The following is an 18,037-nucleotide window of genomic DNA, read 5'->3' as shown; positions in this document are numbered from 1 at the left end:
AATGATCAGGAAGAGGATTTTGTGACCACCTTTATCTTCTATTCTCCTTACTTGTGACGCATCAGGAAATTGGTTGGAGCAATGAAAAGTTTCTTGTGAGATGTTTTAATGTGCACTTAAATTTTACATCAGCTTGTATAGGAGTTTGACACAAATTAGACAGCACTGGCATGAATTATGTGAGAAACGAAAAGAAACCAAATAATATGAAATTATTTTTTCTTGTAAGGACGCACCTGAAAAACTTTAATCCAGTCCTCTGACACGAGTCGTATGAAACAAACTCAAACCTTTTATACAGCAAACATGCTTGCTGTACACACATGATGTTTCTGAACGGACACATTTCAAAACTTGCACCACATGCAAATATCCACACAACCGGAGCAACCACTTAATTTCCTGAGGACATCCAAGCCCACAATGCTTCACTTATGTGACCACTGCTTCACCAGTGAAAAGCTCTGTGGTTGGCAAATTCTGCTGAGATCTATTTTGGGTGAAGGAGGAGAGAAATGGAAACAAGTGTGTGGCCCAAGCACAGGTCTCTATTTTCAGGTTACACACTACTATGAATCCCTAAGTTGGGGGCTATTGAAAAAGGATTACTTTGGTCCAACAGAAACCAGAAAAACCCATAGGTGTGTGTATTTTCTTATTTTTTTTGATATTGTGAGACTTGTTACGAAATCTGACATGCTAAGGGAGATGTTGTCAGGAACCATTCAAGAAAAAAAGTATTAAACTAAACTCACGGATTTCTGATTGGATTTTATAAAGTTTATAGAGAGAAGAAACTTTAAAAACACCATGTCCAGTGAGGATTTAAAAAATTGCTGGTCTCACATTGTCCATCTACACCCACAATCAAACCACAACCACCTCTGTTAGTCCCCTCACTGATGCTGGCAAGCTCTCACAGAGTTTGTGGTTAGGGAGCTGGAGCTGGGGCAATAGTTCCTAAAGGTAACTCTGGTCCTGACTTCTAGCAGCCCACAGCGACCTGTCCATCTCCACCCATGGGTCTCGGTGTTTGTGGACCTGACATGTGCCCTTCCTACCACTGTGCTGAGGTGAATGACAGCCACTCAGAAAGCAGAAAGCAAGAAGAGAAGTTGGCCTGGAAAAAGGTGGAGCATAAGGCTCTATAACTTCAGAGTAGTTGGCATGACAATGGATTTATGGCCAGCCTTCTGGGCTTCAGTGGTTGGGAGTGTTGTTGGGAGTGAGAGGGTAGGGGTTAGGGTTCACAGGGCTGAAGGGTTTGTGGGGAGGGGGCACAGCTGCAGAGCTCTGGCTGGAATTTGGCGAGAGCTGGAAGGCTCATTAGAGTGCGTGTCAACCCAACAGGAAAGGATCAGTCATTGGACGGCTTTCTGACCAGACTTAATCAGCATGGATTTAATGAGGAGCAGAAGAGTTGTTTGTACTATTCACTTTGTGTACATCAAAGTGCAGTAGCTCCAGTGGCATAATTTTGAAATTACTTTCACAACAGCAAAGAAAATTAATAATTCTAGTGACATGATTGGCATCCAGACTATCATGGTCAGTCATATCTGTAAAAGACATGACACTGAACCCAAAAGTGACATTGGTTGCTTTCCCAGTGTCACCTTCAGGTAAGTGTTTATATACTCTATTAGTTAAAATACAACTGAGCCTGTGATAAAACTATACAACAGCCATATTGTCACCAACGTGGCACTCACATGGACAAGCTGGTCCTGGGTGTCATACTCCTTGGAACAGCCCTCCCAGTGGCAGTTGGTCTCATATATGGCCTCGGGCTCCTGTTTGCACTCATCTTTATCCAGATCTTCACTCAGGTCCAAGATCCCCCCGCCATGGTCCTGGATGAACATAGTACAGCACTTTGTCAGAAGGGGCTAACAAACGGTATGGACACTTTATTTGTAACAGTTAAAGTGTATAAATGACTGGAATAAAACTTTGCAAACACAGACAGAATCGTTTACCCAGATCTGTGATCAATATGTAAAGACACATTCTGTACTATTTTCTCTCTCTTATCTTATCTGCTTCCTAATCGTAATGACAATAAGAGTCGTTACTTGTTCTAATTGTGTGACACACTGATTAAAGCGGCATTTTTAATCACTACCTATAATCAATTAGAGCCAAATTAGTGATTACATTTAAAACCAGGGCTACTGTCCCTCCGTAAGCAGCTAGAGCAGACAGAGAAAGCTAAGTAAGAAAAAATGTCTGGTATTGTTTAGGGTTTTCTGAAGGTTGTTGCTGATCAAACAACTCAAATCTTTAACCACTGCTGGTGAGCTGAACAGAATTTTTGAATGTCTACTTATGTCATCTATTTTCGCTCACCTGAGAGGATGGTGAAATAGGCAGTGGACCCTCTGCTTCAGTCTTAACCTTTGACCTCTTGGTAGTCAATGGGTTGACTGTGCTGCTCACTGCTGGGTCTCCACTGGCATTCTTAAAGACACCAACATCAGACCAGAGGGAGAGTTTAGGGACACGTGTTTTTACCGCAGCGAATATAAGTTCCTGAAAGCAAAAAGGAGGCACAACCTTGTGGTTCTCAACCATGCACCCATTTCCCCACCTAGCAACCCACTCATTCATAATCTATCATCCAATCACTTCATAAATCCCAACAATCTCACCATTCATCCATCCATACATTCATTAGTCCTCCCACTCACTCACCTATTTATTTAAACAATCACTCAATGAATTAAACCACCAGATTCCACTGAGTTGCACTGCTGCTTTTCACACCACAGGGAGCAGCAACTGGAAATCAGATCTCTAAGTCACAAAACTAACGTGCTTTTTTTTTTAAACTTCACTGCAATGAGATGTGAAGAGTCTTGGTTGCGCCAGGCACCGCAGTCCATAAGTCAGACTAGGACCCGCTGCCGAGACTAAACAGTTTAGACTGCTTTATGATCGCCAAAGCCACAAGGAAATATGAAAGAAGAGGAGTTATTACCCTCACTATGGATTGGGGAGGACGCAGGGTCGGGGTTCGGGGAGGGTGTGTGAGTGCGTGTGTGTGTCTTTGATCTGCCGACTCATTCTGAACACAACAGAAAGACAAAGACTCAGAAGGCCTGTTAAGAGCTAATGGAGATGGAAAGAAGGAAGTAAGTGTATGTGTGTGTGTGTGTGTGTGTGTGTGTGTGTGTGTGTGTGTGTGTGTGTGTGTGTGTGTGTGTGTGTGTGTGTGTGTGTGTGTGTGTGTGTACTTGTACTTGCTACATTGTGAGAACCATTTTCTGCATTTAACTATCAAAGTGAGGACATTTTTACAAAGTGAGGACATTTTGGCCGGTCCTCACTTTGAAACAGCCATGTTTGAGGGTGAAGACTTGTTTTTAGAGAACAGGTATGAATTGAGGTTTGGTTAGGGTTAGGGTAAGGATTAAGTTTAGGCAATCAGTTGTGATGGTTAAGGTTAGGGTAAGGCTCTAGGAAATGCATTACGCCTATGGATGTCCTCACTAAGATAGAAGTACAAACATGTGTGTGTGTGTGTGTGCGTGTGTGTGTGCGTGTGTGTGTGTGTATTGAAGTTCATTGGAGAGGGTCCAAAATCGGAAAGGAATCTTCTAATCCCACCCAGACGCTATACTTCAGGGTGCATTTCTGGGGGCCTTGATGATTCATTCAGCTGGCTGGGAACCAAAAGGGAAATATGGTTCTGATCACTGTTGAAATAAAGCTGAATGTGTGTTTGCTTATGTGTGTGGATGGGAGTGTGCCACCGTTTGTGTGTGTGAAGGAGCAAATGCAATAAGGTGCAAATATATCACTGATTCACTCTCTTTATCAACCTGCAGTGGATACAACAGGCTTCTGCATATTTCAGACCTAAGACTACATTACAAAAATATTTCATTCATGACAAAAATTCACCTGCTGGTTCCAGCTCCTCAAATGTGTTTGTCAGTTTGCTATCATGTGTTTAGGATTAGTTGTCGGAAAAAGCTATGACCAATTTTTAATCACTTTTAGATAAACCTAAAAAATAATACATTTAACAGTAATGGGAATCATTGGTCCTGGGCATCTCTAACTGCTGCTTAATGATAGTTATAATGCTAAGTAGGAAGTTACATCTGACAGAGCCTACAGAGCAGTAAAATACATTATTTTCAGCTTGATTGCCCATTGAGTATTTGTCTTTTCCCTTAGACAGTCCATTTTAGATCTTTGGTTTTTTTTCCATTTATGTGTTACATTGATTTCTATGTCTTATAAAAATTCACAGGTATGGGCAACGGTAAAATGAACTAAATGTGGGTTGGTAAAGATGAAAAAAATGTATGTGTGTGTTTGTGTGTTTTGCAAAATCAGAAATGAAAATGAATGTGCAGCATTTTTAATATATTTATGACTGAGTGTACTGTTCACGAAGAAGAGGCATCTCTCCGCCTCTCTTTATTACTCATCACTCATCACTGTAGAATTCGCCTGGACAGCAAAGGGTACCAGGTAGACACTAGGCCACAGTAAAGACACTGTCATGGTTAGGAGCAATGGAAATGGAAAAGTAACCAAATGGTTGTGACACAACCTTTCACACCTGAATTCACATCCGACAAATATATTAGGATGTCACAGACCAGGCAAATACTGTCCACTATTGTCTGAATCCAAGTGTCATTCTTTTTCTCATATTAGGTGCAGTCACAGTCTAATTAGCCCTTAAGGCTGATTAAAGGTGGAACCTGATTCTGGAGGAAGACTGTTGACACATACCATATTTAAATAGATTGAATGTGCCAGATTTATCTCTCGTCTTACTTTGAGAGTGCAATACAATTAATATGCAAAGGTCATGCTGGCCATGGCTGTGTGCAAAGACAGCATGTTTCTTCAGCACACACAGGACAGATAGCCAGTGGACCATGAAGAGAGATTCACTGATTTTGACTAAAGTCTGTTAAATTAGTATTGCTCACTTTACTTTCACCTGACCTTTGTTCTAAAATAATTTCAAAGAACATTTGAGAAACACATCAGTTCATTTTTTAAACTGATTCTTAAGGCAAATAGTTTTGTGTATAATTCTGTTGTGGCCTATAGGTATACATCCTAAGTTAGTTTGGCTTCATTTAAACAAATCCTGAGCACCTATGAGAAAACTGCATTGGTGCAGTGGACTGCTACCACTCACAGCCAGACTGGTAGTCAGCAGGAGAAGGCAGTTACTATAAATTATTAATTAATTAATTTGGTCTTTTGCAAAAAAAATTACTTTGCAAAAGACTGTTGGACACATTCACTGAAATGAGATATGAAGTGAAACTTAAATCTGTATCATACAAGTGTACTCAAATTCCTACCTGGTTTGGCTCAGAGTTGGACGTGTTGTGGGTGGCCATAGGTGAAGCATTGAGGGGGTGCTGACGAGCAGAGAAAGACGACGCCGACGGTTGAATGAGAGGAGGTGTGTGGCCGAAGGCATTGAGACCCCTCTGCTGAGACAGTAGCTGCTGGTACGCAACTGGGTTGATGGGATGCGGAAAGCTGAATGTGGGGCTGCGTGTGAAGAGAGAGGAAATGTTAGATGGAGATTTTTGTCTAATACACAAACTAAACCTGCAGTAGGACTGCTATAAATCAGTTACGTAAATTGTAATTTCACCCAACTGTCAGTTGCAAAACACAACAGTTTGTATTCTTATAGTCCTACTGACAGATATGCTGATCAAAATCAGATGTACTGCAATGCTCAAGTGTCTATGTGTTTGTTAAATAACATACATACACACTGAGTACATACCTGATCCCTCCAACTGAAAGGTGCCCATAGGAGCTGCTGGCAGCTGAGCTGGAGCGGGAGTTGTTGATGTAGGCCACTAAGGAGTTGGGTGAGGTGCGGATCATGGTCTGCAAGTCAATGCTCGCATCTGACAGCGGTGAGATAGACAGTGCCCGCTTCCTGCTCAGTCGAGGCGTCAGCCTTGGGCTGGAAAAACGGGATACTGGACACAAACAATAACAGCAAAGTCAGCCATTTGGAAATTTGATCTTTGACATTTTTCCACCAATGTAGACATGTGACTTCAAAAGGAAGCAGCTCCATAGAAACATATCTGAATGTGATCTTATGCCTTGTCTCACTGTTAACTAGATTGAAGAACTGATGTGAAATTGAGATATGCAGCCTGACAAAACTGTTCCTGTTTGCCTTCAGATTTTTAAACTTATTTTCTTCTTCTGCTTGGATGGCTGGATGAGAGACTAGTTCTACTGTTTTTCATCACATTGTTATCTCTTTATACAGTTGATCTGCAGGATGTATAGATTCTCAGTCATTCAGGTCATCGCAATTCTAACAGCTATAGTGAAAAACAGACTGGATGTTTTTTTTGGTTCTTGATGTTGTTTGACTTTAATTTGAGAAGTTAAATTTCTTTAAGGACCAAAAAGGGCATTTTTCTTTTTAATTTAATTTTTTTTTACTGATGCTCTTCAAAATGCTGACCAGCAATTTATTACTGGAATTAATTCCACCAAGGCCCAGTTCATCATGTTAAACCCTAGTGGCTTCTGTAGCCCACATACTGAAGTGTTACCAGTGGGACTACATCCCTACATCTACAGTTTGTTTACACATCTCCCTCTGCAAATCCCTCAATTGCATGTAATGTTATCCAAACTGTTAGCAAGACAGTTCAGACTGTGCAGTCCAGTACTTCTTCTATTTTGTTTACTGTATTCTTGTATAATTTTACAACTTTCACAACGTTGAACAACTGTTACAAAACAATTGCTCTGTAGGAATTTAAAAAGTTATCTGATCCTGATTTTGAAAAGTCAGTCTGGCCTCAACAGAAACCAGCAGTTATCCAGAAGTATGTTTGAAGAAATGTTCAGCTGCAAGCATTCTAGTGGAGGTCACTGCTATGCCAGGCCACACTCTATCTGCTGCATCTTTCTCACACACAGCTCCCCTATTTAACATTCGCATCCTCTTGTGCATAATGAATCGGCCCAATCATTCTTAGTAATTACTGTGATAGCAATCTCTTTAAGACTGTTGTACTTGGGCAAGTTAAATGGAGGCAATTTAAACAAATTGATTTCAGAATACCATTAAAAAAGAACAAGGCTGACTCAAAGGTAGAGTTCATGGCCTCCTGCTAAACCTGGTTCTTACACTATTTTTTAAGGTTCTAGTAAAAAAAAAAAGAGCACAAAAAAATGACGTGTTGACTGCTTTCCCATGAATTTAAAGAGAAGACTATGTTTTTTAAAAATACGTATAATAGTTTATCATTCCTTTAAACTTCTGAGACATGTAGCTCTTACTCAGACAGAGACCAGGACTGACCAGTGGTTGGGACCAACAGATGCCGTTTCCCAGTGTGAGGGACAGCAAGTGTACATGTTTGTGGACATGTTTAATTAGGACTTACAGCAGACATCATCAGAGGCGCGAGAAGCAGGAAACTCATAATAGGCCCATCACAACTCACCTGTGCACATGCATAGTGACCCGACACACACACACATTTACTGCATGTCAACTCCACTGCTGTCAATATGTTGCCAATCCCTGACTCTTTGCTGGTAGAAGTCACAACCCCTCAAGCCAAATGAACGCAGGCACCACCATAATCACCATGCCAGACCTACAGCCATAAAGCAGGGTCCTACTTCCAAAGCTTATGTTTGGAGGTGGTGAGTCGTAAAGCACATGCATATGGACTCAGTTAAAGGGCCCCCGGGAACTTCAGATGGCAAATAGAGCAGTTAGTGGCTTGAAAATATCAAGACTTTGGGAATTCGTCTCTTTAAGCATAATTAATGTGTCATCTTTTGTTAACCACGTAGAGGGGTGAGAATGAAGTAAAGGAGGGAGGCAGAAGGAAGGGACAAAAAAAGATGTTGGTCATCATGAATAAAGAGCTCATTCTAATAAGAAAAACACCGCTCCTTCCGTTACAATTTGCTATTTTTTTCATAATGAGGTGAACTTGGTAATATATTTAACAGGAAATATTTGTATTAATAATTCCCTTCAGAACGCAGGAAACAGGCCTCACAATCTGGTGGCCTGGTAGACTGGTGCCTGCTTCACCCCTCTGGGCATGGTGCCCACAACACCACCCTCTACCTCCACCTTTAAACCACCATTTCAGTCTATACATCTTGCTCACCTCAAAAGAATTCGTAATGCCTCCAGCAACAAAGCTGAAAGTTTCTACACTGTTCAGCCTTCAAACACTAAGGTGCAGAAAAGCTTTTATTTCTTTTAGCTCAGTGTTGTTCCAATGGATGTCCTTGATCTAACCTAATTTTACCTGGAACAAATTTCACACAAGCGCACACATAACTCTCACCACTTGGTAAAGGAGTGTTTTATAGGTGGTGGTTATAATTGAAAGAGTGAGCAGGTTCCGGCAGGGAGTGAGAAAACAGATGTTGCACAGGCCAAGGCGACGTAGCAGTGTGTGGTAAAATGGCATGTGTGTGTATATATATGAGTGCGTGTCTATGTGTGCGCCATTGCTCTGTGGGATTGAACCATGGGATGGTTGTAATTGTGGGATCTGGATTTATATAGAGAGGCATAATTACAGGCACTCCAGTGCACACTGATACAGTAAAGAAAAAATATTAAAAAAGAACCAGAGTGAGGAATGTGCATGTGTGTGTATTTGTGTGTGATTATTTTCAGCATTTGCTTGTGCTGTTTTTACAAATGGCTTTGTGGAAAATGAAAGCACTTTATAGGGAGGGGTGTGCTTATCCCTAGAAGTAGCTAGCTGCTAGCACGAAGTGCCATCACGACCTGAGATCATGCAAGCCTCTGCAAAGACTGGATGTAGCATTAACCAACAACAGTGATTACAAAACGGAGGCAAAATAAAATGATGTATTTACCTTTAAGAAAGCCTTTTGAAGGTTAAGTAAAAGAACACCTGAAAGTTCCAATTTGTATTCATGGCTGTTTTATGAATGAAAGCGATTCCAATTTCTACATTTCTCTAAGATACTCCTCTTCAGTTAAGTGAGACAGTGAAGCTAATAGTGTTACACAACAACAGAGAGAGGAGCCATCTGAATGGAGCTGAGTTGGATGCAAAAACAGTGCCAAGAGCTCAGCTCAGTGCCAATAAAATCTCAAAATTAAAGTAAAAAATACAAACTTCCCAACATCCTTGAATGTGTGAACAAGCAGTCTCTGCTCACAGAAAAAATAGCATCTGCTCTGACTGACCACAGGCAGCAGAGCCAAGACACGGCATTGGATAACATTTGACTGGAGCTTACTGCATTTGATAGTGTGATATTTTATTGTAAGTTTTTTTTTAAAGTTTGCTTGCAGCTGTGCATTGTCAGTTCCTACACTGTAAAATCCAAACTCCGGTGGGTTTTTAAAATCATCAAAATCACATTATTTATCAAAGGAAGAAATGGCAAACAGCTAGAATTACTGTGGTTTCAATTTTCCTACAGTACTTAAGCTAATAATGTGTGACATGATTCTGTAAGGAAAACTAACCAAATGTACATTGCTGTTCAAAAGTTTGGAGTCACTTAGAAATGTCATTATTTCTGAAAGAAAAGCAGTCTTTTTCAATGAAGATAGCATTAAATTAATCAGAAATCCAGTACAGACATTGTTAATGTGGTAAATGACTATTCTAGCTGGAAACAGATGATTTTTAATGGAATATCTACATAGGAGTACAGAGACCATTTCCAGCAATGATCACTCCTGTGTTCTAATGCTACATTGTGTTAGCTAATCGTGTTGAAAGGCTAATTGATGACTAGAAAACCTTTGTGCAATTATGTTAACACATGGATTAAAGTTTTCGTGGAAAACATGAAATTGCCTGGGGGACCCCAAACTTTTGAATAGTAGTGTAAGTTTAAAATCACAGTATTTCATCAAAGTTATTTTATTTCTTCTACATGGCATACTTAAAAAGGTAATGCCTATTTGCAGGCAATGTAAGCACTATCTTTAAACAGTACCAAGACATAACAGGACAAAAACATTTACAAACTTGAAACAAACAAGACTATGCTTCTAAGCCTTGCCTGAATGATAAAACTGTTTGAGAGCTGATACAAGTCACTGATTGATGCTACTCAGACCTCTCTTACCAGTTTTAAGCTCTGTTGATGTTCATTTGTTAAATTTGAAGAATGAAATATAATTGTTTATTTTAAAACAATACATAACTGTTTAAGGTAGAAGAACTGTGAGGTGGGTGCATTTCTGGGCATTTTGTTGATAAGTGCAAGTTCAGGTTTATCTGCACATCAGGACTGAACATTTTGTTGATTTTAATTATAAATCGCAATTCAAAAGAATTCAATTAGCATTGCTAAGGCTGAAACTTAGAATATATGTTATGCAGTGAGATAGTGCCAACAGGGCCCAAGGCCTCCACATCTACAGCCAGCCCAGAATGTTTATTTTACCTGCTAAATCTCACTAATACTAACACTGTAAATTTTATTAGTGAGGAGGCTTGAGCCGAATCCTCTATGAGCCCCTAGTGTCCAGCCCAAAGCCGCCGTTGTGTTTGCCAGCGTGTTTATGCACACACTTCCACCCATGTGCTCATGAACCAACATATAGTTAAGTGTTTGTGTATGCAGTCTGAGGGGACCAGTCCCTCCTAAATTCCCCTCTCTCCCCACCACCAACTCAGTACACAAATCTATCTCCCTCACTCCCACCACTGCATCAACACTAAAGTCTCTTTTTCCTCAGGATGGCAGACATTTACTTTGGCTGCTGCTTTTGTCGTGGGAGCTTCAATGTTTTCCCGCAAACCACTCTGATATTTCTCTGCCCACCCACCCCTTCCATACCTGTTCATTCATATACAAACAGTCTTCTGAATGCCTCCCAATGTGAAATACCATAATGTGACTTTATGTACACTTACAGTAATCATGGTGTACCAGTGTTAATGCTCATCATATTTTAATGTCTGTTCACTAATGTTGGAAGGAGCTTTTCTCCACCTCTCAAAACTCCTTCATTGCGACAGCCCTGTATGTAGTAGTAAAAAGTAGCACAATCTGTATGTGTTGAGACAAAGTTGTGCACATTTTTGCACATGGCACAGAAGCAATGGTAATGTGCCTACTTAATCTAATGGATTTATTGGTCAATGACACTGTGCACTTTTCTTCACATCAGACAGATGAACTGTCACACACAGTCACAGTTTAGAAGCTGCAAGTTAATTATTTCATAGAGGTTAACCCCTAACCCTAACTCTGTCTTCAAGTTGACTCCTCCCTAACCCTAACATTCCCTACTAACTCTAACCCTAACCCTCTCCATTAAACCTAACCCTAAATCTATTCTTGTCAGGATATCTTTGTATTTTTTTTGTAAAAGTTTGCTCTGTTTACTAAAATCTGAAACATTTTTATGTCATGTCAATATTTGCAGTAGTGACGTTATTGTGCATATAGATGTTTCACACACAGAATGCAATCTCTGTAATCATTAAAGTTACCACCAAATTCTAGTGGAGTTTTTTGTTGCTATGGATATAGGAAAGTAATAAAAAATACACTGTCAGCAGATTTTGGTGATTCTTATTTTTATGGAATTAGGCTGCTGACCATATTTTTGAACAGGTAACTGGCAAATCAGAAAACATTTTTAAAGTAAACCACCCAAATCAGCTTAAAACATGGCTGAATGTGTTTGTACTAAAGAAGTGAATAAAGAAACAACTTTTTCTTTTAGAAAGCAAATGCTGAACTTTTACTAATTAAAGAAAAACAAGAAACAGAGCATGATTTCATGACTTGTTGGAAATTATGTTTTTCAACAACAGCTTTATGAAGTTAAATAAGTTCTTGTCATTTTAGCTCAGTCTGCTCCTTTTAGTCTCAGTCAGTTACCCTATCCAGATAATGGCAGTGACTGATGTGTAATATGACACCATAGACACCAATGATAACTTACAGGATTGCAGTACCATCTTTAAACGTTTTCATCATCATTTTCTAGTGAGAAATTCCTGTGTTGAAGTGTTTGGCTTGAGGTATGACCAATAGTAAAACCTGAAATTCTCAAGTTGACCAAAAAGACCTGTAGCCCTGTCAAAAATCCTTTACTGACACATTTCCACAGCTTTCCTACCAGCACATTTTAACAGCAGCGTTCAGTGTTCCATGGTTCAATCCAGAGCTGTGCAATTCACTTATCCAGAGGGAACAGGGTAGGAGGAGGAGATGGTTGAGAAGACATTCTATGGGTTCACTGAAGGCTCTCAGTTCTTGCGGTGGGTCTGTTGAATATTAGTGCATAAATTGATTTTTAATATGGACTTTATCTGTGCTGCTTTCCAAAACTAACGGCAAGGGATGAGGGACTCCTTCTCCTCCCTCTGGCAGTAAACAGAGTCTTTGATTCAGACTGAGGCTGCCCGCCATGACCATTAGCTGGCTGCCTCGGTCAGTATGGTCCCTGTGTCTGGATTCTGCGATGGAAGAGCCTCCAGATTGGCAGAGTGGCCCAAACTTGACCACATCACTACTTGGACGGTAGAACACTAAATAAAAGCTGCTGAAATTGTGGCAGCTAGTGTGGACTCTACATTGAAGGAGGCAGTGGGGGTGGAGGAGGTGGGGGTTGTGGCTTCGTGAGCAAACAACCACCCCAAACAAGTGTGGGCAAGGCAGCACAGCGGCGGTCACTGAGGTGGTTGGAGGTAGAAGAGAAAAAGGAGAAGGAGGGGAAGAAAAAGAGATGGTGAACAGTTTCTGTAAAGTCCCTAACCATTTCTCACTCCTACTTTTCAGCACTGCAGTGTTTTACTAAGTGATTGAGGTCATTTAAATATTAATGGCAAAGCTATCCTGTATCTGATTCACTTCTTTCTCTCTGTTGTGTTTTCCTACCTGTGCGTGAGCAGTGCTCATAAGTGTCTTTGGAGAGTGTGACATTGCAGCAGCAAAAGTTTTTTTTTCCTGGCTGGGTGGTTGGATGGAATGAAAGAAAGAGCGAGGGCTCCTGGAGTGAAGTGGGCCTCAGTGCCAAGTGGGGTATTTGATTATCAGGCATAAAAAAGACTAACTTTCACGGACAGTTTTCCGCTCTGTTCACTTTCTATTTCCTATTCATAAAGGTTGAAAGTTTCTTGGATGCTATTTCACTGCTGAAATCAAGTGTCTGTTCTGTTGCCTGACTGTCAATTTGATATAGTGCCAAGGTTCTAACTGGCATGAAAGAACAGGCTGATCTCTGTGAGTTTGTGTGCAAACATGTGTACAAGTTTGTGAGAATTTGCCTGGCACTATGTGTATGTGTACCAGCATTAACTGGCCTCATCCCTACTAATAAGTGGACAGCATCTTCAGCCCGCTAGGTTAATCCCTGCCTTAACAGCCTGATGCAGATACAGCGCAGAGATGAAAGTATCAGTTTGAGTGAAGAGCTCAAACACTCAAACTTCCTCCATGCTGTCACTTTTATGGTTACTCTCAACTTTTGTAGGACGTTATCCATAATACAAACATTAACACTACATACACACTGAAACACCATCAGAATAAGAGACTGAGGTAACGTGATTTTGTGAGCTCCTGGCCTTGGGGCTTTTAGTGCTTATGCACCCTCAACTAACGCCCCCATGCGTGTAAGACTGAAAATCACTTGCTTTGATGTGGGGAACCCTTGCATGAAAAGGCGTCAAGAGAAAGAATAAGAGGATGGTATCAACATGCCTGATGCTGAGAACAAAGGACAAGGTGGTTGTAAAATCTGCCTGTTTCTCTTACAACAGAGATGAAAGACATGTATGTGCTTTTGTTTTACTATGATGGTAGGTATTATTTTTAACATGTTCACTAATCATCCACAACATTAAAACCACGAACAGGTGAAGTGCTACAATGTAATGCTCTGCTGGAAAACTTCTGGCCCTGGCATGCATGTAGATGTTCACATGTTGACGTATCACCCATCTCAACAATGTTGGAGACCAACCACACCTCATAATGACAGGAGCACTCCCAGACAGCAGCAGCCTTCTCCACCAGGACTATGCACCCTGCCACACTTCAAAACTGCACATGAATTACTTGAGGAATATGACTAAGACTCCAGCATGTTAACTTCTCCCTAGGTCCCATGCTGAATCTGCACAGGTCCCACCCTGCAACCCACAGGACCCATAGGATATCCTGTCATGTCTGGCACTGTGCCAGTAATGACAGGGCACCTCAAGAGATCGAGTGTCCATGTACCAATGGGTCAAAGCTGTTGGCACGAGGGGACAAGTAGAATGTTAGGCAGGTGGTTTTAACTTTGTGGCATGATGTGTCTGTATATCACAATGGGATTTAATGTCAGTAGTTCTGTAAGCTTTTAAAGGTTCAAATAAATTCAATTCAGTTCAGTTTCATTTAAGAAATACCAACATATCCAAAGGGTTTGGGTTTATTTTCAGCAAGCTCTTTGGTGATGGTATGAAGAAAGAGGTTGTGTTCTGGGTCAAAGTTTCATGTTAATTTCAGGGGTTGAAATCTCCCAGTAAAACCTAAATATGCTGCATTTGTTGGGAGAAAAGTGTTGAAAAATCAATCTGAGTCTATTCATAAACAATTTAAACAGATTCTGATTAATCTGAAGGTGGAATAAATTGCTATTGACACCCAAATCCGTAGTCTTCTGATAATTTTTTGCTACTGATGCTTCAACTGTGACATTATGAATACCAAATTCTAACTGTAAATGTACTGTTTGACTGGCCATTATATTCAGAAATTGCTAGGCATAGGAAAACATGTATTTTTATCAAGTGAAAATGTAGTAAGCATTCTTCTCCTTACCATCCACGGGGCTGATATAATCCGGTAGATGAGCTGCAGCTGCTGCTGCTGCTGCTGCTGCTGCTGCTGCTGCACCGCTCTGCATCAGCAGGTCACCATAGGGGCTTCTCTGGCTGGCACTGGCCATCAGGTGGTAGTATTCTGTGGGGTTGGCCCCTGGTGGTGGAGGGGGGAGACTAAACAGGGCCCGGTCCTTCAAATGTTCATGGGTCACTGTATCAGAAAAATGAGGAGACAATGGGTTTAAATAAAAAATAAAAACACATCTCAATGTATTCCTGTCCTGTAATTAGGGTCCGAGCACTGAACGGTGAAATGCAAGGAATTATTATTCTTTCTTTTACTGACAGAACAAGGGCCTTTTTAGGGACTTGAACATGCTTAAAAGGTTATGAAATTTTGCACACACACCAGAACTGGCGAAAAATTTTACATTTTATCGGAACTGTGGAGGTGTGAGGCAAAATAGTGACCCCTACACTTTCCTACGGGCAGCACGTTTTACCTACAGCTACCAAATTTGGTGCTTTATGCAGTACGTCAGGCTGAACAAAAAAGTCAGTGACAGCCATAGCGTAATATTGTCGCCGCGAAAAGAAACTGTTATAATTCTTGCTCATCCTTCAGTGTGAAGGTCACTATATCACTGTGTATGACGCTAAATTAATCTTGACAAGTCAGAGGAACTGATTGAAATACATTTTGATTTTGTTTTCCTGTGATTAAGTAATACATTCATAGAACATTTGCAAGAACAGTAAGGTTACAAGGAGGATTCAACAGAGGAGACAAGTGCCTTGTATTACAGATTCGAAAATTTGTGCTTGCCTCCATGGCCCTGGGGCATGTGGCTTTTGATAAAAGACGTCTGATGTCTTTGAGGCTTGCTGAGTTATGGGAAAATTTCTCTAGAGAGTAAAAGAAGCAGAACAAGAGACTGCGAGGGGCAACAGAGGGGGGCTACTTAGGAATGTGGAATATCACATCATTAGAACACTCTAGTGTTGTGTATGCATTATGTTTGGCAGGTTGAAGTCATACACAGGGTGCAGGTGCACACGGATGCACAAACACACCTCCACAGTCATAATACTGAGGAAGCCTTAAACTCTGCAGGAGCAAAAGTAATACTGACGTAAAAATGTGTTAACACCTGCACCCAGTAAAAAACCACATTTAAAAATGTCAGGAACTATAAGAGTGAGAGATGGATTTTCCTACATCTAACTGGGCTTGTGTCCCCCTTTGGCCATTTCCTGCTTCCTCCCCCTTCTTCCCCCACTGCATATGGGTGTTTGGAGCTGACAGGGGTGTGGGCTGATGGTGGATTAATATGCATGCTGATGGAAACATGTGGGAAGTGGGGGTTGGGATCACTTGGAACGGGGGGGCGCAAACCACAGCCCACTTCTACCCTCTGCACAGACAGATGCACACACATAAAGCAAAAAGTCTGGATCCATCAGAAACTATTACGCTATGGCTGTAACAGTGCACAGACAGGGTGTTTGTGCTGCCGCAGCAGCAACCCAGGCATACTCCTTTGGTTTCTTCATGGCTGGCAGATCACATTTCCACCTTCGCACAGTAAAATTTTTTGTCTGGGTGTTTTTCTGTGTGTGACCTTACTTATGATCACAAAGGCAAGAGAGGCAACAGCTAGGCTATCAATCAGTACAATCAGACATAAAGGTACACTGGCAGAAAGTAGAAATGCTTTCCAAGCACAGCTCCTCTCTCCTTGTGCCTGTGAGCATTTTCAATGGGTGCTCCTTCTCCAGTTCAAAAACATGCATGATAGGTTAACTGGTGACTCTAACTTGGACGTAACTTATCCAAGGTGTGCCCCACCTCTCACCCAGTGACTGGTGGGATAGATTCAAGTCTAACAATTACTGTTTGCCTGTTTGACAACAAAATCTTTTTTTTCCTTGTGCTGTTGCCTCTTTTGTGTTCAAGCCTGTGCCAGATGTTACAACTGTGATAGAAATAAATGAAAGACATATATAGAATTACACTGCAGGCTATAACAATTTAAATAGTATACCTAAAGAGGTTAGGGTTTCACAAACAGCCTTCAACACACGCCCAGCACCCATGTATCCCTATTTGAAGTGTACACATGCTTCACTGAGCTCTATGGTTCCACAGACTTTATTTATGTTCTGCAGAGCGGCAGAGTGCCCTCCATTTCGTGCCATACTTTCCTGCCACTTTATCAGTGACAGCATCTCTTCCGCATTGCTTCTCTTAAAAGGTGGGAAGGCATTACGTGCCAACAGCATGTGCTTGATGATTTATTGGTGCTGGCGCAGGCCTGTGGTGCTTCTCTTTTCTCAGACCTGTTGTTTGAACAGGGGTAGCGAGGACAGGTCTGTCATCGTGTGGACTCAATAGTTAAGGCGGACCGAGCGTTTGTGTCTGCACTACTTTCTATGGTTCCCACTGCCCAAACGTATATACAAACGAGCAGGCAAGCTGCTTGCACTGCAAAGCACATGCCCAATAAACTGCAAATCATGAGCGTGTATACACATGCAAAAACACCATAAAATGCTTGATGAAAGGTATGCTTCAGTACCTTATTTAGGGGAATGTATAAGGTGTAACACTAATTATCACTGTTGGCTAAATAATCAGCTGTGCAAACTGAAGTGCATATTCTTGCAGTGAGCTACAGTCAGGCAGACATAGCTGACTATTAGGAAACAGGATATACAAATTGTAAACCTGCTCAACTCTAATCACACCTTAATGTTAACTGGTCACAGCATTTGCAGAATAGTCCATTTTAAAGATTTTCCACATCACTGTCAGTTTATTCTTCAGGTTTGTATACATTACATACACCATAAGAAGTATAAGGCTGAGTGTTTCCATCTGACTACATGATGGTGATTATAATTTATTAAGAAGTTAAGCATCTAAAATATATGAACATGTAAGAAGTATCTGACTTTACTCACATTACCTTCTGGGGATATTCACAGATTAAAAGTTATGAATATAATTATTTGCATGCTACAGCAAAATTGAATTTTCAGACTAGTGTTCTTATAATCATAATTCGCCTGTCCCACCAGAACCTTATGGCATCAGATTAGTGGACCGTGTCCAATCATTTCTGTATAATGACAATAACGGATGGGGAACAAACGAATATTTGCTTCTGTCCGTTACATTCAAAGTTCTTTAAATTTGACTGATCTTC

General features: G+C 40.9%; 1 protein-coding gene across 1 annotated transcript in view; it reads right to left on the bottom strand.

Annotated features, from left to right (window-relative positions):
• The window catches only part of gli2a (GLI family zinc finger 2a), a 90,880-nt gene that overhangs the window by 8,477 nt on the left and 64,366 nt on the right, over positions 1-18,037 (bottom strand). Inside the window, exons 5-9 of the mRNA XM_022202400.2 lie at positions 14,827-15,039; positions 5,780-5,981; positions 5,340-5,535; positions 2,350-2,460; positions 1,713-1,853 (exon numbers count right to left, since the gene is read on the bottom strand). Of these exons, the coding sequence (XP_022058092.2) occupies positions 1,713-1,853; positions 2,350-2,460; positions 5,340-5,535; positions 5,780-5,981; positions 14,827-15,039 (863 nt within the window). The remainder of the gene's footprint in view (positions 1-1,712; positions 1,854-2,349; positions 2,461-5,339; positions 5,536-5,779; positions 5,982-14,826; positions 15,040-18,037) is intronic.

The sequence above is a fragment of the Acanthochromis polyacanthus genome, chromosome 21, assembly GCF_021347895.1.
Source record: "Acanthochromis polyacanthus isolate Apoly-LR-REF ecotype Palm Island chromosome 21, KAUST_Apoly_ChrSc, whole genome shotgun sequence".
Classification (NCBI taxonomy): Eukaryota; Metazoa; Chordata; class Actinopteri; family Pomacentridae; genus Acanthochromis; species Acanthochromis polyacanthus.
Note: the sequence above shows the minus strand (reverse complement) of the source record. Positions and strands in the feature narration are given on the sequence as shown.